The sequence below is a fragment of the Pteropus vampyrus genome, unplaced genomic scaffold (assembly GCF_000151845.1).
Source record: "Pteropus vampyrus isolate Shadow unplaced genomic scaffold, Pvam_2.0 Scaffold139, whole genome shotgun sequence".
NCBI classification, from domain to species: Eukaryota; Metazoa; Chordata; class Mammalia; order Chiroptera; family Pteropodidae; genus Pteropus; species Pteropus vampyrus.
Window position 1 is genome coordinate 4,313,784 of NW_011888920.1, and position 27,930 is coordinate 4,341,713.

The 27,930-nt window shown below is 38.9% G+C and overlaps 1 protein-coding gene and 1 pseudogene across 1 annotated transcript; one reads left to right on the top strand and one right to left on the bottom strand.

The window, feature by feature from the left end:
- Positions 1 to 27,925, top strand: ACAT1 (acetyl-CoA acetyltransferase 1). Its single transcript, XM_011368148.2, has 12 exons — positions 1 to 168; positions 12,678 to 12,725; positions 13,717 to 13,834; positions 14,114 to 14,209; positions 14,438 to 14,538; positions 17,739 to 17,882; positions 18,315 to 18,465; positions 19,399 to 19,494; positions 20,861 to 20,974; positions 21,841 to 21,905; positions 27,104 to 27,261; positions 27,689 to 27,925. The coding sequence occupies exons 1-12, from the start codon at positions 91 to 93 to the stop codon at positions 27,807 to 27,809; spliced, it is 1,290 nt and encodes a 429-aa protein (XP_011366450.1). The 5' UTR covers positions 1 to 90; the 3' UTR covers positions 27,810 to 27,925.
- On the bottom strand, positions 17,230 to 17,348 carry LOC111744707 (annotated as a pseudogene).
- Positions 27,926 to 27,930: the final 5 nt, after the last annotated feature.

Genomic DNA, 27,930 nt, shown 5'->3' on the forward strand with positions numbered 1-27,930 from the left:
GCACTTGGACCTGCGCACTCGCGGCCCGTGCTCCGCCTTCGACGTACGTGCTCCGCCTTCGACGTACGTGCTCCGCGCTAGGCCAGTGCCATGGCGATGGCGGTAGTGGCGGCCCTTCTGCGCGGCTGTGTCCGCTGGTGCAGCCCCCTGCTTCGGCTACAGATGCAGGTGAGAGGGGCTGGCGCCCGGGGCCGGGGGTTCGGCGTGCCCAGTCCCCGCCCTGGCAGGTCCCTGCCTGCGGCTCCGCGGCGGAGCCTCGCTGCAGGCTTCAAGAGTCATCCTTCCGCGGGACCCGCTCGGAAGGCACGCCAGTGAGTGTGTTGGTTCCCAGGGTTTCTTGTGTAGTTGCGATGATTGCTGACTCGTGTGGGTAACGGGCTGCGCAGTTTGGCCGGCGGAGAGGCCTGGGATTGCCTCTGGCCTTTCCTGACCTCGTGGAAGTTCCGTAATACTATTTCTGAGCTTCTCTGTGAGCGTTAGATCAAGAGATTTTGTTTTCATGCAATAGGTGATCATTGGGCTTACAAGGTGTGAGGCACTATGTGATAATAAAATGAAGTATGCCTGTACTGATTATAATTAAATGGTCCTTTAGACCTTTTAGGCCTGCAGTTGGATTTCTGTGCCACTCACCTGAAGAATACCAGTGATTTTTTGTGTGTGTATTTTTTCCTTCTTGACCTTTATACGTATTTGACTCTGTTGACCTCTACTTGTAACTCCTATTTTTTTGTTTTGAACTAAAATCATTCTTTTAATACTCAGACTTTAAAAAATTTTCCTGCATTGTTCTTGTCCTGGGCCTGTTAGCTTCCAGATTCATTACTCTGCTCTCTGCTGTCTGGATTGCTGTGAGGCTGACCATTGCAGGTCCCAACCTCATGATCTCCATTAGCTGTGTGCAGACACTGGCTGAAGATTGGGAAACAGGAAGGGAGAAGCCATGATAATTTCCCCCTCCCCACTTCTGTGGTGTTTCTGACAATGTCTGTGACTCCTTTGGTTCTTGCTTCTGCCAGGTAACCCTGCTTCTTCCCTTTGTCCTAAGTGTGCTAGTGCCTTCTTGTTGCTAATCTCTGTACTCTTGTCTCCTGTGTTCTCAGCTCTTCTATCACCTGTGTATTTAATTCTCTGCATTTAATTCTGTGTTTCAAGTGAATGGTTTTTATTTTCCTGATTGAATCCTGATGGATACACTCAATGTTTTTGCTCCTTCCCATTCATTTTCACCCTGTGGATTTTTGAATCTCCTTCCTTATGTTGTAGCTGCCAGCCCCCGATAGACACACGGACCACCAGAAACCAGTGAGTTATAGGAAACGCACTCTTTATTCAGCCAGCTGGGTCTGCCAGGGGTACGCAGACCCCAAATTAAGCAGCCCCAAAATGTAGAGGTACAGGGTTTTTAAGCCCTAAACCCTATTCCTCATTCTGTCTTAAACACAAAGTTCTTCTTCTGTTTACTAACTGTCAACCCACAGGTCGGTTGTGCAAGCGGGGATACAGAAGCAGAAAGCGTAGTTAGAATGTTATATTCCCATGGATGATGACTTATGTTCTCATGGGCGATAGCCGAGCAGTAATTTTCTAGCTAGCACACTTGGGCCTTTCTTCCTACACAGGCCAAAAGAACAGCCTGGTGTTGTGGTAAGCAAACAAGTAGTGATAGTAATCTGAGATGGTAATAGACAGGGAGATAAATGGATAGATTCAAGAGAAAGCACCATGGTAGAATCTGTTGAACTTAATGACTGGCTGTGAGGGGCTGAGAAAGGAGTTAAGTATAATTTTGGGGGCCTGGCCTGACATGTATGTGGAACACTGAGGAACAGATTTGGTGGTAGTACTTTGGAAAGAGCAGTTGCCTCAGCTTCCTAAATTTTATTACTATTTTAAATAAAATATATACTGTGTGTAATAAAATATATAATATGTACCTATATATGTGTAAGCATGTAAAAAACATACATGTATAATAAACTGATTGGATTTGAATAAACTGATTGGCTTTGTGACTCTGGGCAGGTTGTTTGACCTGCCTGTGCTTTCGTTTCCTTACCTGTAAAATAAGAATAGTAGCCACGGGCTGGTTCTACCTCTAGAACATATTCCAAATCCATCTGTTTGAAACTACCCCTCTTGGGACCTCCCTGGCCCTAGCCACATGAGATCTTGCCTGGGCGCCTCCTTTTCCTACTCCTGCCTCACTAGTCAGTTCTCTACACTGTGGCCGGAGTGGTCCTTTTATAACAGCCTTCAGTGGCTTCTCATTACACAGACCAGAATCCAGACTCCTCATGTCCTGTTTAGTCTCTTTTGCTTCTCTAGCCTCTGCTCACCTCTAGCAGTGCTCTCCTGAGTGTGTCTCCTGCCATAAGTTCTTCCGTGTGCCTCAAATGCTCTTTCCCTAGATCTTCCCAAGGCTCTTTTATATTCATTTCTCAGCTCCAGTGACATCTCCAGAGAGCCCTTTTTTGACCATCCTTTGTAAAATAGGCCCTCACTCTAGCTCACTATCCCATTTTACTGGCCTCATAATGTATTTACTCTGGCCAAAATGTTGTTCTTCAGAGTTGCTAGTAAGCATCAGACTTTGTTCAAATATTTGTTTAGCATCTCTTGCCATCACTGGAATAGGAAATAAAATCAGTCTCTTCTTGGAACTCACAGTCTAGTGGGGAACACTGAGCGTTACAAAATTATATATTCTGGAGAAAATGCGCCTGTGCACAGGGTGCTGTGAAAGCTGGGATGGGGATACCTGTCTCTGTCCGGCATGGTCAGTGAGTTTCCAGAGTGGGTGGTGCAGCTGAGCTGTCCTTGAAAGATTGTCTTAAGCAGATAAAACCTAACTAACTGGTTGTGTTCATTCAGCACAAATTTATTAAACGCTATTTTTAGTGTCCTGACTCTTCTATACTTTTTCCATTCATTCTGAGGTATTCAAGGAGTACTAGGTGCTGTACCAAATAACAGGGAAGAGCAGTGAACAAGAGACAGTCGTGCTATCAGGAAGCTTGCATTGTATTGAGAGAGGGAGAGAAGAAGTGGAGAGGGTGAGGGAGAAGAGGGAATAAAGATGTGAACCCCATATTTACACAGTGAGAGGTGCATTGAAGGAAGTAAACATGTCGAAATAAGAGAGGCCAACTTAAAGTAGCTAAGGAGAACCACTCTGGATGTGTCTTTTGAGCTGAGAGCTGAGGAATAAAAATGAACCAGCCGTGGAGAGCTGGGGAAAGACTAGTAGAGGCACACTGCCGAGATCTGGAGGTGGGAACTGGTTCAGAACAAAGAGGTTGCTGTGGCTGGCACAGAGCAAGAGTGATATGAGTTTGGAAAGCAAGTCAGGAGCCAGATCATGCAAGGCTTAGTTGGATAAAGGGAAGAATTTGGGTATTATTCCAAGGGCAATGGAAAGCCATCAAAGAATTTTAATCATGGGAATGATGTGATCTGATGTACATATTTTTTCCTAGCCTCTCTTTTATTTTAAATTTTAATTAGTTTCAAGTATAGAGTACATTGGTTAGACATCTATATAGTTAGTAAAATGATCCCCCGAATTGCTCCCTCCCTTCCCTGACCCTCCCCCTAGCCGATGTATTAATACTAACTGCATTCCCTCTGCCTTGCTGCCCATCCGCGTGACCAACTATCAACTACTAATTTGTACTTTAACCCTTCACCCCATTCTCCTAGCTCCCCAAACCTCCCTTCCCTCTGTCCGTTGCCAGATTGTCTACTATATTTGTGAGTCTGTTTTTGATTAATTCTTTTCCTTAAATTCCGCATATAAGTGAAATCATATAATGTTTATCTTTGTGTGATTTAAATACCTTCTAGGTCCATCAAAGCAATGTCTTTTTCCATCCCCTTGTTTTTCATATGCAAGGATCTTGTTTTCTTATCCTTTCAGCCACTCTATCTTTTGGTTGGAGCACTTACTTCTTTTCCATTTCGGGTACTTATTGATAGGAATGTAGTTGTTACCATTCTTTATTCCTGTTTTTGATACATGTTTTTTCTTCTTAAAGAAGTCCCTCCAACATTTCCTGTAATACTAGCTTGGTGGTGATAAATTCCTTTAGCTTATTTTTGTCTGGGAAGCTCTTTATCTGTCCTTCAGCTCTAAATGAGAGCTTTGCTGGATAAATTATTCTTGATTGTAGATCCTGGGTTTTCATCCTGTTGAATATTTTGTGCCAAGGCCTTCTGTCCTGCATAATTTCTTTTGAGAAATCAGCTGCCAGTCTTTTGGGTGTTCCCTTATAAGTAATTATTTCATTTTCTCTTGCTGCTTTTAATATTCTTTCTTTGTATTTAACCTTTGGCATTTTAATTATGATGTATCTTGGTGTAGGGCTCTTTGGATCTCTGATTTTTGGAATTCTCTGAGCTTCCTGGGGTTTTATCTCCATTTCCTTCACCAAGTTAGGGAAGTTTCCATCAGTATTTCTTCAAACAGCTGTTCAACATCTTGATTTTATTCTGTTACACCGATCAGACAAATATTTGAAGCCTTAATAGTGTCCCATATCCTCCTTATTTTTATAATCTTGGTATCTTTTTTTCTTGCCATTCTAATTGTCCTGATTGGCTTTCCTGTTCTCTAGATAGGGCATTTGATCTACTTCTTTATTCACTTTGTTTATTCCATTTAATATACTTCTCATCTCAGATAATGTGTTCTCCATTTCAGACTGGTTCTCTTTTATAATTTCCATTTCCATTTTTATCTCTTTGTTGGCGTTCTCTACACTTCTCAAAAGTTCACTTAGCATCTTTATAACCAGTGTTTTGAACTCTGCATCTGTTAGATTACTTGAGTCCATTATATCTGGAACTCTGTTCCGTTCTGTCATATGGTTTCTGCTTCTTTGTCTTCCCATTTTGGCTGCCTTTTCATGTCTGTTTGTATGTACTAAGCAAAGCTTCTAAGTCTCCCGGTCTTATTAGTGTGGATTTGTGAAGTAGGTGTCCAGTGGCACAGTCCTGAGAGGGGTTCAGCTGCAGGCCAAATTTAGCCCAAGCTTCTGCCCCTCCGGGGCCACCTGTTAAGATTCAGCAAGCAATCCACAGATGCTGTGCTTATAGTTGCCTCAAAAGGCTACACCAGAAACCGAGGCCAGCTGCCTTCACTAGTGTGAGTCTCAGCAAGTAGCATCTGAATTGCTGAGGATACACCTGGATGTGGCTTGAGTGAGGCCCGAGGTGGAATAGGCAGGGTTTCAGGGAACCCTCTGGGCAGAGCGACTTCTGTTATTCAGTTTGATGATGTCATGGCTATGGCGGTGCTGTGTCTGGCGCACTGTGAGTAGGGAGGGCTCAACATGGAACAATGGATACCGCCGGCACTTCTGTACAGAGTGAGTCTTACCTCGGCCCTCACTCCGACAACGTCTCCCTGTAAATCCCTGGTGCCCCCTGTGCGCAGCTGAATCAGTACTGGTGCTCAGAGCGAGCAGGTCCGTCACCGCAAAAATCCACTCGCAGACGTGGCCCCTTTAAGAGGCTTCTGCCACTGCCGCAGCCTCTGCCTCACTTAACTGCTCAGGACGGGCAGCCCCGCATCCTAGCCCCGTCCTACCTTCTGCCATTGCAGGGTGATTTCTTGGATTTCTCCCTAGTTGAATGGCTTGTTCATCTAGATCCCAGGCAATTTTTCCTTTCTGCTGCTCTTTGTTTCCGTCACAACTTTGATTTGGTCGCTGAGGGATGAACAGAGCCTCTATCATCTACGCCATTTTTTTCTCCTCTGATTTACATTTTTAAAACTGGATGGACTATGGAAGGGTAGTTGGGAAGCAGGAAGCAAGATAGAAGCCTATTATAGTAGCAAGTGATGGTGGCTGGGACTAGGTGGCAGTAGTGAAGATGAAGCAAAGTGGAAGAATTTAGGTATATTTTAGACAGAGTGTTGACAGTATCTGTAATAGAGTATCTGGGTTTTAAGGAAAGATGAAGGGTGAGTCCTAAGATTTTGGCTTGCGTACCTAGGTAAATTGCGATGCGATATCCTGAGGTGGGACATACTAGGAAGAAACTAATTTCCTGGAGGTGGAAATTGACAGCCATGATTTTTTTAAAATTAAGTTTATTGGGGTAACATTGGTTAATACAATTAAAGAGCCATGATTTGGACATTAAATTGAGACTATCAAGTCAGCACGTGGATAGATGAGTCTGGAGGTCAATTGAGAGATCAAGGCTGGAGATAGAAATTTGGAAATCATCAGGACATAAATGCTGTTTAAAGCCATGGGACTAGATATAATTAAGGAGAACATGGATGGACCTCGAGATAATCATGCTAAGCGAAATAAGCCAGACAGAAAAAGTTGAAAATCACATGATATCATTTATATGTGGGATATAAACCTAAAAGCAACAAACGAACAGGACAGAGACTCATGGACATGGACAATAGACTAGTGGTTACCAGTGGGGAGGTGGGAGGTAGATGGGGTAAAAGGGGTCAAATATGTGGTGACAGAAAGAAATCTAACTATGGGAGGTGAACACACAATGTAAATATATATATATGTATGCCTTACTGTTATTAAAATGTTCAGCTGAAACTTACAGGATTTTGTTAACCGATGTCACCATAAAAAAAAAAAATTAAAAAAAAATAAGGAGACAGTGAAGTTGGAAAAATTAAAAGGGACCTGGAACAAAAAGCCCTTGGGACATTCCATCACTTAGAGGTTGAGAGGGGGAGGATGAGACAGCAAAGGGGACAGAAAAATAACTAGTGAGGTAGGAAGGGAACCTCAGGATTGTGTTAAAATGGAAGCCAAGAAAAGGGAGCGTTTGTGTAGTGGTTTACACATATTACCTCATTTCATTCTTACCACGACCCATGGCGGATATTTGAGAAAACCAAGGTAAAGGAAGTCTAAATACTTGCTCAAGAATACTCCGCTAAGTGAGCCCTGGCTCTTAACTATGGTGCATATTTCCCGAAAAGTGAGTCTAATGTTGCTGAAAGGGTGAGATGATTACAGTGTGTGTATATTGGATCTTACTACGCAGACATTGTTGATCTTGCTCAGAGCCAACGATAGTGTGGATAAAATCTAGATTGGAGAGGCTTGAACAGTTAACAGGAGGTGAGAACAAGGAAACAGAAATTATCAATAGCTGTTGGGGAACTTCTGTTACGCAAGGGAGCTAAGAAATGAGGTGAAAGCTTAGTGGGACTATGGCGTAAGGGAAATTTGTTTTTTAGGTTTTTTTTGTATAACCTTATGGAATGATCCAGAAGTAAAGATGAATGATGTAGGAGAGAGGGAAGGGATAACTGAACATGTGGCATCTTTGAAAAGGCAACTGGAGACGGAATCCAGGGCAAAGTGGAGTGACCAAAGAATGTCCAGAAACTTTAAAGAAGAGTAGAAGTGGCTTAAAAGGCTTTTTGATGGCAAGGAACATCCCATTCCAAATTAGCCACGTAGCAAGGAGCATTTTTGAAGATACATGATAGGCTCTTGGACATCCAAGGAGAGAAAATAGCTGGTGTTGCTGAAACCCTGACTAGAAAAACACTAACCAGTCTCTTGTTTTGTCTCTTGTAGTGTACCATGGTCATTTTTCTTCTTTTAGCTGAGTATTCATATTCAGGAATATGAAAAGGAATCTTCATATTCCTTTTCTTCTCTGTCTTTGCTGTAACCTCTGCTTTTATGTGGCATTGGCTGGCCATGCTGCTGGTTGGCTCTAGCCCCCTTGTGACCTTTCAGTTCAAGTGCCCATCAGTATCCATTTGGCCTAGTCTCTCAGGGTGCCAGCATGGGTCAGAGTCGATTCCATTCTTGGCCCTGTAAGCTCTGGCTTGGGAGAAAGATGGGTCACTTTAGGCTGTCCCTTGCAGACCCTTTAGGGAAAGGAGTGTAGTTGGAGAGCAATGACTGGCATGTTTACTACAAGTAAGAACTTTTAACTGATATGTTACAATCCTTAGTGATAAGTAGGTTATATAAGCAGCAGCCCAAATTACATGACATGCTAGGGTGCACTTGTTTTTGCACAGCTCATACTGAGAGGTATCTCCATTAACCAGATGTACCTGGGCCTACTGAGCAGACGTGTGCTAGCCTGGGCCAGTATGTACACTGCCACTTTGATGGACATGTGAAGCTCAGGGGAATAAACACAAACCTTGCTAATCCAGTGACACAGCTCTTTTCAGAGGTACAAATACAGAGATGGCAGATAAATTTTACTTCAAGGTCTGCACAAACAGGTTAATCTGATAGTAACAAGTAACGTTGATGATGTCTATTATGTTTACATTGATGTTCACTGTACCACACCAAGTAATCTTTCTCCTCTGAACCTGTTGTGGGATGCTCGAACAGAGAGACGGGACACCAAGACTATAAGCAGAAAGCAGCGTTTATTGATGCCGGCACCGGCTCAGCATTTTCTTATCCAGACTGAGCCCCGATTGTAACACAAAGGGCAGTGTTATACAGTCTTGTCATTCCTACACAGCTACAGATAAAAGGAAGAACATTGATTGGTTGACAAACTGTGAGAAAACTGTTGTTAGCTGGAGAGTCCTTGGAAGGGAGTGGGGGCAGTCAGGAACGAACTTGTTCCAGCAGGAAATGGCAGGGCAGGGTTAGGCTGCCACTTTCCCCACTTTGATGCTCGGACCCAGGATTGGGCCAGAGAGCATCATCTCCTTCTAATTTTTGGTTTAAAGCCTGTATCTCCATAGCATGAGGACTTTTGTTGCAGTTTTTGTTTCTACTATAGCCTCTCTGAAGGAGGTGGTTGACCAGATAAAAAGAGGCAATAGGCTTGGGAGGAGGAGGGAGGTCCTGAGGAAGAGTACTATCCCAACTAAGGTATTAAAGCTACCAAAAGTGGAGAACCAGCCTCCAAAGAGGTTACTAGGGTCCCATTCTTTCCAACTTTGGACGGGCACGTGAGCTATTTTCCTAATATCAGTAGCTATGACAGTCATAGCTTTGCCATTGTCATCTATTTTGAGGCAACAATCAGTCTGGTTAAACTTTCCACACATTTCTCCTTCTTTTGCTAATAGATAATCTAGATAATCTAAGGCTAAGCGGTTTTGGTAGAAAGCTGACTACATCTGGGATTGTTGCCTGGCTAGAAGCTCTAAGGCAGTAGCAGTCTCATTGGTTACGATCCAAGAACTGCTTGTAATCTATCAATCCATTTTATATATATAGGGGTCCGATAACCCCAGCTCCCACCTTGGGCCCAAGTTGTGGGGCCATAGTACTGGATAATATGGTGAGGGTGCCATTCTGATGAGACATCGTCCTCAGGCTTTTGCTGCATGTAGATTGGTCAGCTTCCGGTGTGACCACAGTGGGCCACTGTCTTACTGTCAGCTCAGCTGGTGTTTTCTTCCAGAGGGTTGCCTTGAGGGGACTGGAACACATTCCCACTCTGCAGCTGCAGGTTTAAGTCTGCTGTGATGTATCCAGGGTGTTATTTTAGCAGCCTTAACTACAGTGGGGATGGACAAAATGACAGTAAAGGAGCCTCTCCGCAGGGGTTTTAGGGGCTGAATGTTTCACTCTTCTACACAGAGTCTCCTGGCTTAAAGGAATGAACTTAAGTGGTTAAACTGACAGGGAGCCTTTCCCTAACCCATTGGTTGAAAGTCTGGAAGGTGATCCCTAGGGCCTGTCTCAGAGTCAATTCGCTGATTTCCTTGTGGTCCCCTCGTAGTCCTTTGATGAGTGGTGGCCGCCGCCTATACAGGATCTCGTAGGGGGAGAATCCAGTCTTTTTGGTTGGGGCTGACCTGATTCTTAATAGTGCCATGGGGAGGACTTCATCCCAATGTAGAGGTGTCTCCTGACATAGTTTCCTTAACTGAGTCTTAAGGGTCCTGTTCACGCATTCCACCTGTCCCGAACTCTGTGGTTGATAGGTGGTATGCAATTTCCATTTAAATTTAAATTCTTGGCTAGTAGCTGCACTATTTCTGCTACAAAGGCTGGCCCATTATCTGAGCCAGTGGTGACTGGTAGGCCAAATCGTGGAACAATTTCTCAGAGGAGCAGTCTGGGTACTTCTCGGGCCATCTCAGTCCAGGTGCGGTAAGACTTTATCCAACTGGAATAGGTGCAAACAAAGACCAAGAGATACTTGAGGCCCTATGATCAAGGCATTTCAGTGAAATCTACTTCGAGTTCCTCAAAGGGGGTGCCACTGACACTCTGGACCCCCGGTGGGGCACACGGCCCTTGCCTGGGGTTGTTGCAGGCACAGGCTTCGCACCATTCACACAGGGCTTGGAAGATGCTAGAGATCTGGGAGACATAGAAGTACCAGCCCAGAGTGGTTTCTAGAGCAGTGCCACCAAGGTGAGTCCTTTGGTGAAAGTGTTTGACAAAAGCTGGGGCTAGGCTCCCAGGGACTGCAGTTCATCTGTCCTTGAACTTCCACCATCCACTGGAGAGGAGGCTCCCTCTTTAGTCTTAAACCAGGCTGCTTCTTGAGGAGAGTACTTGGGATCCCATTCATCTAAGGGACTGGGAAACAGGGAAGCAGTTAGAGCTGTAGTGCTGGCCACAGAACCGCGGATAGGGGCTCAACTCTCACTTCGTAACAAGGCCATGTCTCAGTCACACGCAATCACACACCAAACACACTCCACCCTCCACCCTATGTACTTGAGAGGTCACAGTTTCCTCTAACAAATGTAATGGGGTGACCTTGGGAGTTGATCAGATTCCTCTTCTGTCCTCTAATGGACAGGCTGTACCTGGGACCCGGGTCCTTACCAGTCAGGTGGTGCTCCTGGGCTGATTCCTGTGCCTCTCCAGGTTCCGTTGTGGTCTTGGAGCCGCTGCCCCAGTCTGCTGAAAGAGTTGTCCTACCCTACAGACAACAGGTCTGCTGGCGCCAGGTGAAGTCTGCTTCTCACAGTGTCCCGGGGGCCAGACCCTGAAGGCAAGGGAGGTGAAAAACCGCTGTCTCTGGATCCTGGATGAGCCCTCAGAAATGTTGCGGGGTTCTCGAACAGAGACGGGACACCGAGGCTATAAGCGGGAAGCCGTGTTTATTGATGCCGGCACTGGCTCAGCGGATTCTTATCCAAAGGCCGAGCCCCGATTGTAACATAACAGGCAGTTTTATACAGTCTTGTCATGCCTACACAGCTACAGATATAAGGAAGAACACTGACTGGTTGACAAGCTATGAGAAAACTGATGTTAGCTGGAGAGTCCCTGGGGGTTGAGGGCAGTCAGGAACGAACTTGTTCCAGCAGGAAATGGCCTGGCAGGGTCAGGCTGCCACAAACCCTGAGGATGGCTTGTTTTTATGCCTCTCTTATAGTTCTTACTAAATTCTGACTTAGGAATGTGTACAGATAACTTTAACATTTCTCCCTTATAAAATTATAATACTGCTTGAATACAGGGACCATATTTTACAGATCTCACATTCCCCAAAGTGCATTCTATAAGGTAAGTGATCTTAATATGTCTGAGAAAGCGAAAGATCAAACAGTATTGTGTTATCTCTCCCTCACAAAGATGGTGAAGGCATCTCTTCAGAGTAGGGGTTTCACTGAATATTCTGATGACATTTTGAATCAAATCAGGACTAAAGTTATTTCTTATAGCAGAGTTGTTTTTATGAACTTTCTACATAAAAGTGACTTTTTCTATCTATTAACTTTGGAAAAAAGATTACCTTAAGTTAAATCCTGTTTTTCCACTGCCTAGGAAAACATTGTCTTCAAGCTGCCATTTTCATGTATCTATTCTTATCTAAACACTTTATAAAAATAAATTTTGGGGGGATACCTTGTGGTTACTTTGGTTATCTTTGCTTATAACCACTACTTGTCAAATAATCTTTTTGTCTGTATTATAAATTAAAAGCTTTAGTTGATTATTTGCATTGAATCAAACAAAGCTTGTTTAACCTGTGAAAAGCTAAGTTCTTGGGTTAGTTTAGTTTTTAAATGTTTATAGGCTCTGACATATGTCTGGACATTATAACTATCAACAAGATTAGGTTCTAAATATAAGTTGTCATGTTTGAATATTTATTATGCTTTCTGATCTTAGAGGACAAAAAATTTATTGTTCTTTGTCTAGAAAATTGTCCAATTTCAGATTAATTAGGTCTCTGAACTGTGATCTGCATTTTTAGAATTCGTTCTTATTGGCATTGTTCTTAAGAATAGTGTGCAAAGAATTGAGATGTAAGAGCAAGATATTTTTTTTTCTTCCTTACAAAAGAATTTATCTGATAATATAGACCATATTGGTATGAGGTGTGTTTGTCTGAAAGCAGAGACATTTGTTAGAAGTGGGTGCGGAGAAATAGCAAGTTTTATTTAAATATTTTTTTAAGGAATGAAATTATTTTCTTGTGGTACTCTAAAATTACTTAATTTAGAACCGAAAGATTTATGTTAAAACTGTTTTATGCTTTTACTTAAAAAAGGCTTAGACATTTTAAGATAAACCAGACGTTAAAACATACATTTCCAATGAACAGTTAATCAGAAAAGCATATTATATAGTAATATTTTTTTGATATATGCTAACTGTAGAACATTTGAAAATAGAAGTATAAAGAAGCAATCACCATAACCTCATCACTGAGAAGTATAAAATGATTTTGATTATTATTTTCTACATCATAACATTATATTTATATTACAGGAAATAAGTTATGTAAAACGAAGTTATGTATCAAAACCCACTTTGAATGTAAGTATAAATTTAAATTGTGCTTTAAAATTAAAGAATTTAAAGGAAATGTAGTCAGTAAAAGAAATGCATATTCTTATGATTTGTGCGTGAGGGTCAACTCATGGTGATGCAATAGTTAGGAATAGCTAATTATTGAAATATTAAGTTAAACTCCCAAATTATCACAAAAATATTTCAATCTAGCGCCCTGGATAATTTCCGCTTTTTCCCTTTGGTCTATTGCAAGACAGCCTTCTCTCAGAAACTGGGCAGGGTTTTTCCCTTAACTCTCAGGGACCCCTCATTATATTGTGTGGCACATTGCAGAGGCCACGTGGAAGATACTAGAAGGGACCTGATCACCTAGTGCTTTCTGAGGGAGTCCTCTCTGTTTCATACGGGTCCCTAAAATGATTTAGTAATAGCCTTCTACCAAAATCTAAGGAATGAATCTCTTATTTATGAGTTTAAAATGAGAATGTGGAAGGCAAATGTAAGGAGAGAATTGTTACAGTAGTGTGTCCGAATATTTGAGAGCCTTTTATCTACTTTTTAAATTTCATTTTAATCATTTAAGAAATTATGGCTCTGTCCTAGTTGTGGTGTGGCCACATCTAGCTTACAGATATTGATTCCTATTTCAGAGTTCCCTCCAGTAAGGAAGCCCTTTGGTTAGGGTTGTTTAGTATGCAGTTAACAAGGATAAAGTAATCCTTTAAATTTAACTGAGAAGAATTGAAACTTAAGCTTCTGGTTTCAAACCTCCTATGGAGAACTGGGGAGGATCTATGCCTACTTTAGAGCTGGTTTGTCTTAGGTTTTCTATTAGGTCTTAAATCATAATGTACCAGCATTGAACTGATTAGTTTTACTGTTGTTCAGATACTATTTTAATCTTTGATGAGTAGTCATCGTATTTCTTAGATAATGTCTATGAATTATGTTTATTTAATAAGCAATTTGGGTAAAATATTTAAACGTAATGTTTTTTTATCTTCTGTCTTACCAGGAAGTGGTAATAGTAAGTGCTATAAGAACACCCATTGGATCCTTTCTAGGCAGCCTTTCCTCCCTGCCAACCACTAAGCTTGGTTCCATTGCAATTCAGGGAGCCATTGAAAAGGCAGGTCAGTAGTTGCTTTGCTTTTTGTTTTAAGGGGGGCAGTGAATCAATGAAACAAATACTTATTTTGCACTTACTGTATACATCACACTTAGAAATGACTTGATGCCTGCAGTTCTGAATTCCCTTGTAAAGAAGTCCTTGTACTACAGAATTAGGAATAAAACTCAAAACCGACAAGAAAAAGAAACTGTTCCTACTATATGTCATGTACTGTATTAAGTAGTCACTAATTGCTAAATTGAACAAAATATGGAAATGCTTTTGATTTTTTTTAAAAAAGGGATTCCAAAAGAAGAAGTGAAAGAAGCATACATGGGTAATGTTCTACAAGGAGGTGAAGGACAAGCGCCTACTAGGCAAGCAGTACTAGGTGCAGGTACTTGGAATACATTTTTGCTTATTTTATACTTAAAATATTTGATATGACAAAATGGAGGTCATTTCAGCTTAAATGAAATGTTAAATGCATAATGTAACATTTAAGAGACATATTGGCAGGAATATTGCAGATTATAGTTTAACATGCCTTATTAATTTTAATTCTACAGTTGTTTGATGAGTATCTTTGTTTTTCAAAAGTATGACTTATTTATATTGGTTTTAGGCTTACCAGTATCTATTCCATGTACCACTATAAACAAAGTGTGTGCCTCAGGAATGAAAGCCATTATGATGGCTTCTCAGAATCTTATGTGTGGACATCAGGTAAGAAGCACCTTCATTTCCATTTTATAATTAAAATACGCAGTGCTAAAAGACACCAAAAGCCTAAGCACATTTATGCTTTAAAAGTGATCCTCCTAAGTATAGTTGCTATGTTGTTTCAGACACTCAAGGAGTATCTGGATGTGCTAATTCCTTTGGAAGTAGAGGTCAAAACAATAGCTCAGTATCTTATGTTAAAACGTAGTTTTCAGCTAAGATGTTTTAGTGTTTGGATGACCCTTAAAGTCTTTCTCTGAGATTTTTGGTAATTTAAAACATCATGAATTTTGTATTCACCAGAGTAAGTGTTTCCATCATAAAAGAGAATAAGGTGCTGACCCTGGGAATCAAGTTGTTGATTAAGCCCAGAACTGATGACTAATTTATAGTTCCTATGTGGCCATGTTCAGCTGTTAAATTGTGCAGGCTTTCTGTTGGCCTGATTTAGATCTTGTCTTGACCTGAGATCAAGTAAGAGATAGCAACATATGCTGTGGTGTTAGGAGACTAGACCTAGACTCATAGAACTAAGAGTTTATGAGATCCAAGCCCTTTTTTCAATTGAGGGAAGTGCGGTTGAGACGACCACAAACACAAAGTTACAGGGTTGGAATTAGACAATAGGCATCTCTATCCCTGTCTAGTGCATTCCAGCCTATCAGGGCACAACACACCAGGGTAAAAACTGGCTGAGGTGTTTGCAAATTAGTTCTTAACTGGACAAGAACCACAATTATGTGTACCCTTGATGTTATTCCTCCTTTGCTTTGTTTCTAATTATCAGGCAAGCCAAAGAGAAAAAACAAGGATAGTGATAACTGAGCTAAGCATCAGAAACTTTATATTAAAGATTATATATGCACCATGCTAAAAACTGACATGGTATAGAAACATGTAAAATGACAAATGTCTTTTTTCTTCTTCTCCCTGTCTGAGTCTCTGACTTAATTCACTACTTGTGTAATCTGACACTTAAGAGCAGAGAAACTTTGGGCAAGTTGCTTAAACTGTGCCTCACTTAATGTCTTGGAGATCTTTCTGTATCAGCACCTAAGATAGTATTCTATTGAACTGAACAACTATGATATATTTTATGGGTCCTTATTGAAGGGACATCTAGACTGTCTCCAGTTCTTCACAATTTTAAATAATGCTGTAGCGAGTATCCCTATACGTGTATCTTTGTGTACTTAGATTACCTGAATCGCCTCCTAGTGGTTAAGAACACAAAGTCTAGAGCCAGATGAATTTCAAATCCTACTTCTGTCCCACATTAGCCGGGCACTTACTATGTGACAGTCATTGGAGACGAGTGAACAAAACATTAAAAAATCTCATCATGTGCAAGTCTGCTGGAAAAATTCCTAAGAATTTCTGAGTCAGAAGCTTTAAAAATTTTGACATTTTCAAATACTTTCCATACAGATTATACCAGTTACACACTTTCCAAAGGTTGTGAGAGCTTGTCTGCCTACACGCAGTGTAACACTAACATGAGATATTACCAAAATTTGTGAAACCGTGGGTAAAAATGGTCATGAGATTGTTTAGATGTTTCAAAACTGTTTGAATGACAAGGTTTTGTCTCAGTTGATCTATTGTGGTTCTCTAGGAAACGTTATTTTTACTATATTAAAACACTTTCAGTTAGTCTTTGATTCATTTCTGCATGTATACAATTATCTGACATAGGAATACTCGGCATGCCTTGTTTTGAATATTTATGATTTTGGAAAATGGTCGATTTTATATTGAAGAATAATTGGTACCTTATTTTCTGTCACTCATAGCTATTATCCCCAGAAAATATTCAATATTTCAGGATAACTGAATAAAACTTACATAAGAATTGATCATTTATATTTCAAAATAGGCAAAATAATTAGGTTTCTTTTGTGTAGAACTTGTGTTTGTCTTTATTCCTAATTAATAGCTGTGAGAAAATAACATTAGCTTTAATTTTAATGTCTTATATTAAACCGTTTTTAACAAGCCCGTTAATGTAAATGAATTCCTTTTGTTGATTTGTAATAACAGGTTTCAATTGATTAATATTTATCAAGCTTCTACTATATATGCCAGGCACCAAAGACATGAAAAGAAATATGACAAGCTTTCGGGCCTCAGAGGAGCTTAGTTTACTGAAGAGATTCAACATATAAATATAGCCACAATACAGTGTAATGAAAGCAGTTTTCCAATTATTGCATAATGCTATCATTAGTATTACGTAGTAATTGGAAAACAAAAGAAGGAAGGGAAACTGTTCCAAGAGCTAGAAATAGGCAGTCAGGCAAAGCATGAAGTGGCTGTGTTTTGAATAGTTGTAAAGGAAATGTGGGTGTTTTTACATGTTGGTGTATGGGTCAAAAAGTGCCAGGATGTATGTGAATGATCATGGTTTCTTTGAAGACCTTTAAACAGTTCTGTGTGACCTGAGGTGTAGGTCTAGGCATGAGACTGGAAAGAGACAAAACAGTCAGATCATAAAGGGCCTTGGTGATAACCATGCTGGAGTTGAGTGTGGATGACACCTGGGTGGAAGGAAAGGCTGCAGCATGTCAGATGATCAAGAAGAAAATTATCATTATTTTTTTAATTTATTTTTTTTAGGTGAGGCAGCTGTTGGTTGACCTCACAGATTGCAAGGACCTTGTTAGCTTACAATCTCTTATTTTTTATTTTTTTTTATGCCGACAGCACCTGGTCTTCCTAGGTGGTCTCCCATCCAAGTACTAACCAGGCCAGACCCTGCTTAGCTTCAGAGATGAGATGGGATCGGGCTTGTTCAGGGTAGCATGGCCATAGACTAAAGAGAAAATTATTATAGCTGTTGATGAAGATAATCTCAATCAAGGAAACAGTAGGATTCTGTGAAATGAGATTACTTCTAATCTTTTAGAGAAGACATTAAACTTTTAGCAGTTTGAATAGAAGTACTGGAAGACAGGAATTTCAGAAGATGGTCTTATATGAAAGATTCCTGGCATTCTTATTAATGTTGGATTCTAATCTTAATTATTACACATTTTAGACCATTTCCTTTCGTCAGGGTCAAGAGAGTTCTTCCTGTATTCACTGTGTAACAAATGTTTAATAAAGTCTGTGTAAAGTACTTGTTTGTTGTAGCTGTGTAATGGGTAAAATAGGTTTTTAACTACTATCTGAACTGACACCTGGTTTTCTGCGTTGCTGAGCAGGATGTGATGGTGGCAGGTGGGATGGAGAGCATGTCCAACACTCCCTATGTAATGAACAGAGGAGCAACACCGTATGGTGGGGTAAAGCTTGAAGATTTGATAGTAAAAGATGGGCTAACCGACGTCTACAATAAAATTCATATGGTAATTATTGCTTTTTAATGGAGAAATACCATCTCTATACAATACTGCTTGATTTTAAAAATTATATGAATTTTAGAAATTGAACTGAAGGTCAGGCTCTGTAAACGTTGATTTTAGCCATGCATTTTAGACAAGTATTTTTCTATGCTCATTACATCAGCCTGGCTCAGTTGTTGAATGAACTGCCCCACACCAGAATAGGGTATATTCTGACTTCTAATAATGTGTTCTATAACTATTTAATTATTTGCCTTTGAAATAGCAACTTCTGGGCTAATTCAAGTATTTGAAGGTAAGACATGAATGAAAAGTTACCTAGAACAGAAAAGTATATTTTAAGAAACTAAATTTAACTGCTAATTTTATTTTATGCATAGGTAACAGATATAAGTGATGCAAAGTTAGTTTAAAAAAAATTCCAACTTTTATCAGGGCAACTGTGCTGAGAATACGGCAAAGAAGCTGAATATTGCACGAGATGAACAGGATACTTATGCTATTAACTCCTACACCAGAAGTAAATCAGCATGGGAAGCTGGAAAATTTGGAAATGAAGTTATTCCTGTCACAATTACAGTAAGAGGTAGAGGGACAATGTTCTAAAGTAGATTTTAATTTTTAGTATATTTTACATGTTGCTAAATTTTTTAAGTTTTAAACTAGTATACTTTTATCTTTGTTCACTTCCACTGAGGACACTGACATTTCTGCTCTGGTTAAGGAAATGTTGCTACTTCAGAGTTAACATAGTTCAACCCAATTTAATGTAAGATTCCTACTCAATTGCAGATTACACTAAGCATATTATTTCTTAGAAATGTATTTATTAGAACTTTAAGTGACCGACAACAATTAGCTTAAGTGAAAAAGGGGATTTATTAGAAGAGTACTGTGTATACCTCCTAGAACTGAAGGATGTACGGTAGCACCCAGTCAGCTCTGGGAACTTCAGAGATTAGAACTGGGTATTCAGTACTGTTAGGCTATGCTCTCTTGGCTTCTCAGTGCTCCATGCTTTTGTGCTTTATTTGCTCAGCCTTCCCAAGTTGCTGCCTCCATCTCTAGGGTCACCCCTATAGGGTTCTCAGTCAAAGAAGAAAGAGACCTCCTCACCAACTCCTCTAGAATAAATCCACAGTAAAGACTCATTAACTTGGTTTAGGTTATATATCCACTCTAGAAATGATTATTGTGCTCAGAATGATGGGGTACTAGAGTTTATCCAGCCTAGGTCAGATATCTGCGGTCGCAAGAATGGGATCTGTGATCACAGAAGGCGGTGGAGAGAAGAGAATGGGATGTGGCTGAAATAGATTTAAATTGTGTTAAGCTACTTAAAAATCTCTTTAAGACACTAACAGATTATAGATGGTAGATTCTAGATTAGAATTTACCTGGTATGGTTTAATGTATGTAGGCATACAAGGGAGGCACAGACGACGAAGCACCTTGTACAAGTTTCTTATTGAATAACTGTTGTCTTGAATGGCGGTTACTTAAAAGATTTTTGTTTTAGGCAAACCAGATGTAGTGGTGAAAGACGATGAAGAATATAAACGTGTTGATTTCACTAAAGTTCCAAAACTGAAGACAGTATTCCAAAAAGAAAACGGTTAGTATTAAAAGCATAAGAAAAAAATGGAGTCAGTATTATATCTAGTCTTGGAACTGCCTAAGGATTTTTAAAAAATTCGAGAAAACATCTAGATCTGTGGCTCCCAACCTTTTTGGCACCAGGTACTAGTGCCCTTATAAGAATCTAATGCCTGATGATCTGAGGTGGAGCTGAGGCAGTGATGCTAGCGCTGGGGAACAGCTAATACAGACTGACAATTCCAAATTGTCAGTCTGTATTAGCTGTTCCCCAGCGCTAGCATCACTACAAATACAGATGAAGCTTCACTCGCTTGCCCACCACTCACCTCCTGCAGTGTGGCCCAGTTCTGAACAGACCATGGACTGGTACTGATGTTTGGCACAGGGGTTGGGGACCCCTAATCTATAGATGGTATTTAATGTTTTCAGTATATCAGGCTCAAGTGAAATTAACAAATGATATTTATCCAAAGTATATTTAAAATTGCCTAACAATAGTTTTGGAAGAGATTACGGAATGACTATAGAATTCAGTTTTCCATATGCCATTCATCTTGAAAATTTATTGTGATAAAAAAGTCAAGTTTATATAGTCATTAAATATCTGTAAACTTCTTGAGGTCTGAGATGACCACTGTAGTTCACTGTTGTATCTCCAGTGCCTGGCATGTAGTAGGTCCTGAAATAATTGTTGAATGTTAGTATAAATGGGATTCAATGTTAATGGTTTTGAGATCCATTGAGAAAAAACAGGCTTTTAAAATTGGCTGTATACAGTTGTGATAAAACTGAAAAAATTTCCCCTTTCCTGACTGAATTTCTCAAAACCAAGTATAGGAACACATCAGTTTTTTTAAAAAGCATGCAAAAGTACACTTACATTTTGGCAGCAGTCTAGTATAGGGTCTTCATTGATATTTTTAAAAAATAGCTTGACAATTTACATATCATAAAATTCTCCTGTTTAAAATGTACAGTTCAGTGATTTTTTAGTCATTTTTTAGACATTTAACTTCAAGTGATTGTAGAGAAGAAATATCTGATTTCACATTGACTTGAAAAATATGAGTGTCTGCTTTATGGTAGATAAGCAGAGACTCTGGGGAAAAAAATATGAACTGGTACTTATCTGTGAAGAATTATAAACCAGCACTTACCCACTGCTATCATGAAACTGTTACCAAAAATTAACACCAACAGGCATTCTTCCATTAATTGTTATCATTAGCTATGTGTGTTTCCTGAAGGCAGGAGTTGTCTCCATCATATTTGTTAATTATCCATGCATTTAACAACTAAGCAGTACTCTGTAGGAATTTGTTAAATTGAACCAAATGAATTCAGTGTGAATGTTTTGACTTCATGCTCGTTGATGCTTTCAGGTACAGTAACAGCTGCCAATGCCAGCACACTGAATGATGGAGCGGCTGCTATGGTTCTGATGACTGCAGATGCAGCCAAGCGACTCAACGTTAAACCACTGGCAAGAATAGCAGGTAGAAGATGTTCTGAACTTGTTTATTCTTTAAGTTGTTCTTGACTTTCCTTGTCAGTTATACATAATATTGAAGTTGGCTGTTTCTACCTAGCTATAGGTTGTACTTTGTGACAGAATTTAACTACTACATATTTTAATTGATAGAAGCTTCTTTAATATTTTTGTTATAATTTGCTTTATGTAAGATTAAGCTTTAAAAATCTTTTCCTATCCTCTATGAGTGGGAGAATATAGGGTACATGTTTTACCTTGGCACTATGGGGAAAAGTAGCCAGGTAGAATCCCATATACATAAAAAGAATATGGGATTAGGAGTCTGGAATTATGAAATCTAGATGTATTGGCATTTATTATTAACTATGTTGCCTTGGCAGACCCTCAACCTCCTTAACCATATTTTTAGCTATAAAACCTGCCTTGCCTTCTTCATAAAGAGTTACATATTTTTGTTACTTTATAAAAACCTTATAACTTCATTTTATTCTTAGTTTTGATCATGGTTTCTTAATCTTAGCACTACTGATGTTTTACAACAAATAATTTTTTGTTGTGGGGGCTGCTCTATGTATTGTTAGGATATTTAGCAGCAACCTTGGCCTCTACCACTAGATACCACAATAAGTGTCATTCTGCCTGTTGCGACAATCAAAAATACTGATGTCCCTGGAGGCGAATTCTCCTTTCCTGTGAAAGTCAATGGCTTAGATTATTAAAGTGTAGAATTTTAGAAAAAGAACAAATATATTTACATATATTACATGGGTTGGGAAACCTGCACTTTTTGCATATTCTATATAACAGTTGTTAGATATAGCTTTGGGTGTTTATCAAAAAGATTTTAATGATTTCATTTTTTTAATAAAGCATTTGCTGATGCTGCTGTAGACCCTATTGATTTTCCAATTGCACCTGCATATGCTGTACCTAAGGTGAGAATATACTCCATCATGCCAACTTCTGGTTTGCATATACCAAAGGTTGCAGGTTTTAGATTTTAAGATCTTCCAAAGCACAGAGATAGCTTCAATTACTTGTAAGTCACATACTGGTATGGTAACCACAAAGTAGAAGGTTGGTATGGCAAAGGAAAAAAGGGAATGCTGAAGGTCCTGGTTCTAGAATTCAAAGAAAATACTACCAGAAGGAGAGGGTCTTCATTCCAGAAAAGGAACTGCTGGGAGCACACAGAAAGCACACTCCAAATTGTCAGTCTGTATCTCTGTGGAAATTGTTAAAGAATCCCAGGAAAAGAGAGCCCCACGTAGGTTTAGGGGTTGAGGGATCTCAGAAGACTAAAACAAATATTCTCTTTCAGAAGGAGGAGAGCCTCATCCAAGAAAGTGAACTTTAGAGAGTAGCACCAAGGTTTAAAACAACAACAACAACAAAAGGCAGAAATCAGTGGAGATTAAGGATAGAGAAAATCAGAAACAGTGAGGAGTGACCAATCCAGAGGTGGCAGATCTCAGAAAGTGACATGATACAACGGAAAGTGAATGAATCACCCTGAAAAGCAAGGGTGATAAACAGTTCTGGATTCTGAAGGTAGAAGCCGGATTCTGAGAGTTAGAGAATAGCTACAATTGGGTGCCATGTTTTGACTTGTGCTGTTGGGACAGAGGAAGATGTTTGAACTGTATAGCTTAGAAAGTTATCTGAGTTCACTGGCAGAATAGAGGAAGGGGGAAGAATAGTTTAATTTTATTGTTGCTCACAACAAAAAAACTTCTGAAGAAATAGGGCACTGGCAATATTTAATGAAGATAATAGCATTAAGGATAATCATCGCTAGCACCACAATACCTTCTTGCCTATGAGGAACTACCAAAACGAGATATTTTAAAAGACTTTAAAGAGATAAGATTAGATAATTTACAGTCAAGTTATATCTCTGAAAATCTGTGCCCCAAATACCCTCCAGCAACTTTTATAAAGCAGAAACTATAAGGGATGCAGTAAAAAACAAACATACTAACACTGGAGATTAACATACCCCTTTCATTTGAAAGATCAAGAACCTAAAACTAAGCAACATAGAATCAGTAAAGTAGATCTTAATATGTGCCTCCAAATGGAAGGCACATATTAAGGTATCCATGGAATGTTCAGGAAAATCAAGTTTCTCTCGCTCCAAAATAGAAATAAGATAGTGCAAACAAAATCTTTTTATTAGAATTCAGTAACATGAGAAATAAGAAAAGAAAAAGCCCATTCCTCCTTGATACTGAGAAACTCCCAATTTAAATATCTCTTGCATCAAAGGGCAATACAAACTGAACTTTTGGTCAAGATGGTGGAGTAGATAATGATAAAGGGATCGATCCAACAAGTGGCTATAACTCTTGTAAACATACACACCCAATATAGGAGGGGGCTTTAGCACCCCTTTGACATCAGTGGATAGATCATCCAGATAGGAAATTTAACATGGGAACAGTGGCCTTAAATTACATATTAGACTAGATATACTTAATTGATAGTTTAAGGATATTTCACCCAAAAGCATCAGAAGAAGAATGCACTTCTCAAGTACACATGGAACATTTTCCAGGATAGACTACATGTTAGGCTACAAAACAAGTCAATAAATTTAAGAAGACTGAAATCATGTCAAACATTTCTGATCACAAAGACATGAAACTAGAAATCAATTACAAGAAGAAAACTGAAACACATATAAACATGTGGGGGCAAAATAACATGCTATACTAAACAATAAATGGTTAACAATGAGATCAAAGAAATAAAAAGATACCTTCAGAAAAATGAAAACACAATGACCCAAAACCTATAGGACACAACCAAAGCAGTTCTGAGAGAGAAATTCATAGCAATACAGCCTTACCTCAAGAAACAAGTCTCAGTGTGACTTTACACCTAAAGTAAATAGAAAAAGAACAAAGCCCAAAGCGAGTAAAGGAAAGAATAAAGATCACAGCAGAAATAAACTAGAGTCTAAAATACTACAAAAGATCAATGACACCAAGAGCTAGTTCTTTGAAAAGATAAACAAAATTGATAAACCTTTAACCAGACTCATCAAGATAAAAAAAGGACACAAATAGAATCAGAAATGAAAAAGAAGTAACAGCACCACAGAAATACAAAGGATAATAAACTATGAATAATTATATACAAACAAATTGGACAATCTAGAAGAAATGGATAAATTCCTAGACACATACTGTCATTCAAGACTGAATCAAGAAGAAACAGAAGATCTAAACAGACCAATAACTATTAAAGAAATTGAATCAGTAATCAAAAAAACTACCAACAAACAAAAAGTACTGGACGAGATGACATCACAGGTAAAATTTACCAAATATTAAAAAGAATTAACATCTATTCTTCGCAAACTATTCCAAAAAACCTGAAGAGGAGCGAAGGCTTCTGAGCTTTTACGAGGCTAGCATCATGTGGATTCCAAACCAGACATTATGACAACAAAAAATTATAAGCCAGTATCTCTGATGAGCAAAAGATACAAAACCCCTCAACAAAATATTAGCAAACCAAGTTCAGCAATACACTGAAAAGATCATACCCCATGATTAAGTGGGATTTATTTCTGAGATGCAAGGTTGGCTTGGTATCTGCAAATCAATTGTGATACACCACATAAACAAAATGAAGGATAAAAATCATGTGATCATATCAATAGACGCAGAAAAAGCATATGACAAAATCCAGCATCCATTTATGATAAAAACTCATCAAAGTAGGGATAGAGAGAACACACCTCAACATAATAAAGGCCGTATGTGACAAACCTACAGCTAACATACTCAGTGGGGAAAAGGTAAAAGCATTTTCCTTAAGATCAGGTACAAGACAAGAATGTCCACTTTTACCACTTTTATTCAACATAGTATTGGAAATCCTAGCCACAGTAATCAGAGAAGAAAAAGAAATAAAAGGCACCCAAATTGGAAAGGAAGAAGTAAAGCTGTCATCATTATTTGCAGATGACGATACTATACAGAGAGAACCCTAAAGATTGCACCAAAAACCTATTAGAACTGATAAATTCAGTAAAGTAGCAGGATACAAAATTAATATTCAGAAATCAGTTGCATTTCTGTACACCAATAATTAACAGAGAAATTAAGAAAACAATCCATTAACAATTGCATTAACAAACAAACAAACAAAACCCAAAATAAATTTAACCAAGGAGGTAAAAGATGTATACTCGAAAAATTATGTCACTGAAGAAAGAAACTGAAGATATAAATAAATGAAAGCATATACCATGCTCATGGGATAGGAAGAATTAACATTTTGTTAAAATGTCCATACTACCCAAAGCAATCTAGAGATTCAGTGCAATCACTATCAAAATACAATGGCATTTTTCACATAACTAGAAAAAATCATCCTAAAACTTATATGGAACTTCAAAAGACCCTGAACAGCCAAAACAATCTTGAAAAAGAACAAAGTTGGAGATATTATGCTACCTGATATGAAACTATACTATAAGGCTATAGTAATCAAAATAGCATGGGACTGGCATAAAAACAGAGACATGTAAGAAAATGACACTAGACCACTTCCTTATACCACATACAAGAATAACCTCAAAATGGGTTAAAGATTTAAATGTAAGACCTAAAACTTCTACTAAAAAACAGGCAGTAAATTCTTTGACATCATTCTTAGGAAATCTTTTTGGATATATCTCTTTGTGAAAGAAAACAAATGAAAAAAATAAATGGAACTACATCAAACTAAAAAGTTTTACACAGTGAAAGAAACCATGAACAAAATGAAAAGACAACCTACTGAATGAGAGAAGACATTCACTAGTGATACATCCGTTAAGGCAGTGGTCCCCAACCTTTTTGGCACCAGGGACTGGAGCTCCTGTGAGAATCTAATGCCTGATGATCTGAGGTGGAGCTGAGGCAGTGATGCTAGCTAGCACTGGGGAGCAGCTGCAAAAACAGATGAAGCTTCGCTTGCTTGCCTGCCGCTCACCTCCTGCTGTGCAGCCTGGTTCCTAACAGGCTGTGGACCAGAACCAGTCGCCGGCCCAAGTTTGGGGACCCCTGTGTTAAGGGGTTAATATCCAAAACACATAAGGAACTCATACAATTTAACACCAGAAGAACGATCGATTCAGACATGGGCAAAGGACCTAAATAGACATTTCTCCAAAGAGGATATATAAGGTGGCTAACAGATATATGAAAAGATGCTCAGTTATCACTAATCATCAGAGAAATGCAAATTAAAACCACAATGAGATACTACCTCCACCTAGTCAGAATAGCTGTTATCAATAAATTAAAAACAAGTGTTAGTAGGGATGTGGAGAAAAGGGAGCCCTTGTGCACTGCTAGTGGGATTATAAATTGTTGTAGCTATTATGGAAAACAGGTTCCTCAAAAAATTAAAAATAAAACTATTCTGTCATCTAGCCATTAAACTTCTGTGTGTTCATCTGAAGAAACCCAAAACACTAATTCGAATATATACACCCCTGTAGTCACTGTAGCACTATTTACAATAGCCAAGATATGGAAGCAACTTAGGTGTCTATCAGTAAGACAACTGGATAAAGAAGATGTGGTACATACTATAGAATGGAATATTACTTGGCCATAAAAAATGAAATCTTGCCATTTGCGACAACATGGATGGACCTGGAGGGTTTTATAAGTGTAATAAGTGAGACAGTGAAAGACAAAGACCATGTGATTTCACGTTAAATGAATAAACAAAACAAAAACAGACTCGGATACAGAGAACTGATGGTTGCCAGATGGGAGGGGGCTTGGGAGGCTGGTTGAAAAGGGATTAAGAAGTATAAAATGCCAGTTTTAAAAAGTCGCAGGGATGTTAAAGTACAGCATAGGGAATACAGTCGATAATGTTGTAATAACTATGCATTGTGTCAGGTGGGTACTAGACTTATAGGATGATCACTTTGTAAGTTAAATAAATGTCTAATTGCTATGTTGTACACCTGAAACTAATATAATATTGTGTCACTTATAACTGAAAAATATTACATATATTAAAATAGAAATACCAACCAAAATTGCAGAATTTCAAGAAAACAATGAAAAGTTTTGAATGTTAATTATTTGAACATAATCTATATTTTTAACAATTTTAGGTTCTTAAAGATGCAGGATTGAAAAAAGAAGATATTACAATGTGGGAAGTAAATGAAGCCTTTAGTCTCGTTGTACTAGCAAACATTAAAATGCTGGAGATTGATCCTCAAAAAGTGAATATCCATGGAGGAGCTGTTTCTCTGGGACATCCAATTGGGTAGGTAAAATCATAAAGAAAATCTCTAAGTAGGTTAATGGCTGCTTTGTGTTTCTATGTAAGCTTAAACTGCTTCATGATAGTTACTATTACTCTGGGCTTGTTTTCCTTTCTACCTATCCTTCATAGGCAAACACCAACTGTGATAGAATCCAACACCGAACACAGAAATCTGTCACATTTGTTGTGTTGCTTGAAAACTAATATTGTTTTATGCTGAAGATTTAAGATTAAAGTCTATCCTTGGGCTTTTAAAAAAGCTATAACTATTTTTGAAACAAGTCTCCTAAGTTTAAGAAAAGTAGTGAAATTTAGCTAGAAATAATGGCTAATAAACTTTTCAGTAAGTTAATTTGGAATAGAAACATTTTTTGGTTACTCAGATTCTATAATTCATTAAACAACCCAAATGTTTTCTTAATCCTAGGATGTCTGGAGCCAGGATTGTCATTCATTTGGTTCATGCTTTGAAGCAAGGAGAATATGGTCTTGCCAGTATTTGCAATGGAGGAGGAGGTGCTTCTGCCATGCTGATCCAGAAGCTGTAAGACAACAACCTCTGTTGTCTAAGGAGACAACCCTATGTGGCTAGAAAGGCCTGCTGTAATCAGTGTGACTACCTTGGGTCAGCTTGTTCTCAAAATAACATTACGTTTTTAAATTATTTTC

Bases quoted from the DNA above. Each gene is read 5' to 3' on its own strand.
- ACAT1 (XM_011368148.2), top strand. From the start codon at position 91: ATGGCGATGGCGGTAGTGGCGGCCCTTCTGCGCGGCTGTGTCCGCTGG. The intron at 169-12,677 runs GTGAGAGGGGCT...TTTATATTACAG, and splicing joins TGCTTCGGCTACAGATGCAG to GAAATAAGTTATGTAAAACG. The intron at 27,262-27,688 runs GTAGGTAAAATC...TCTTAATCCTAG, and splicing joins TCTCTGGGACATCCAATTGG to GATGTCTGGAGCCAGGATTG.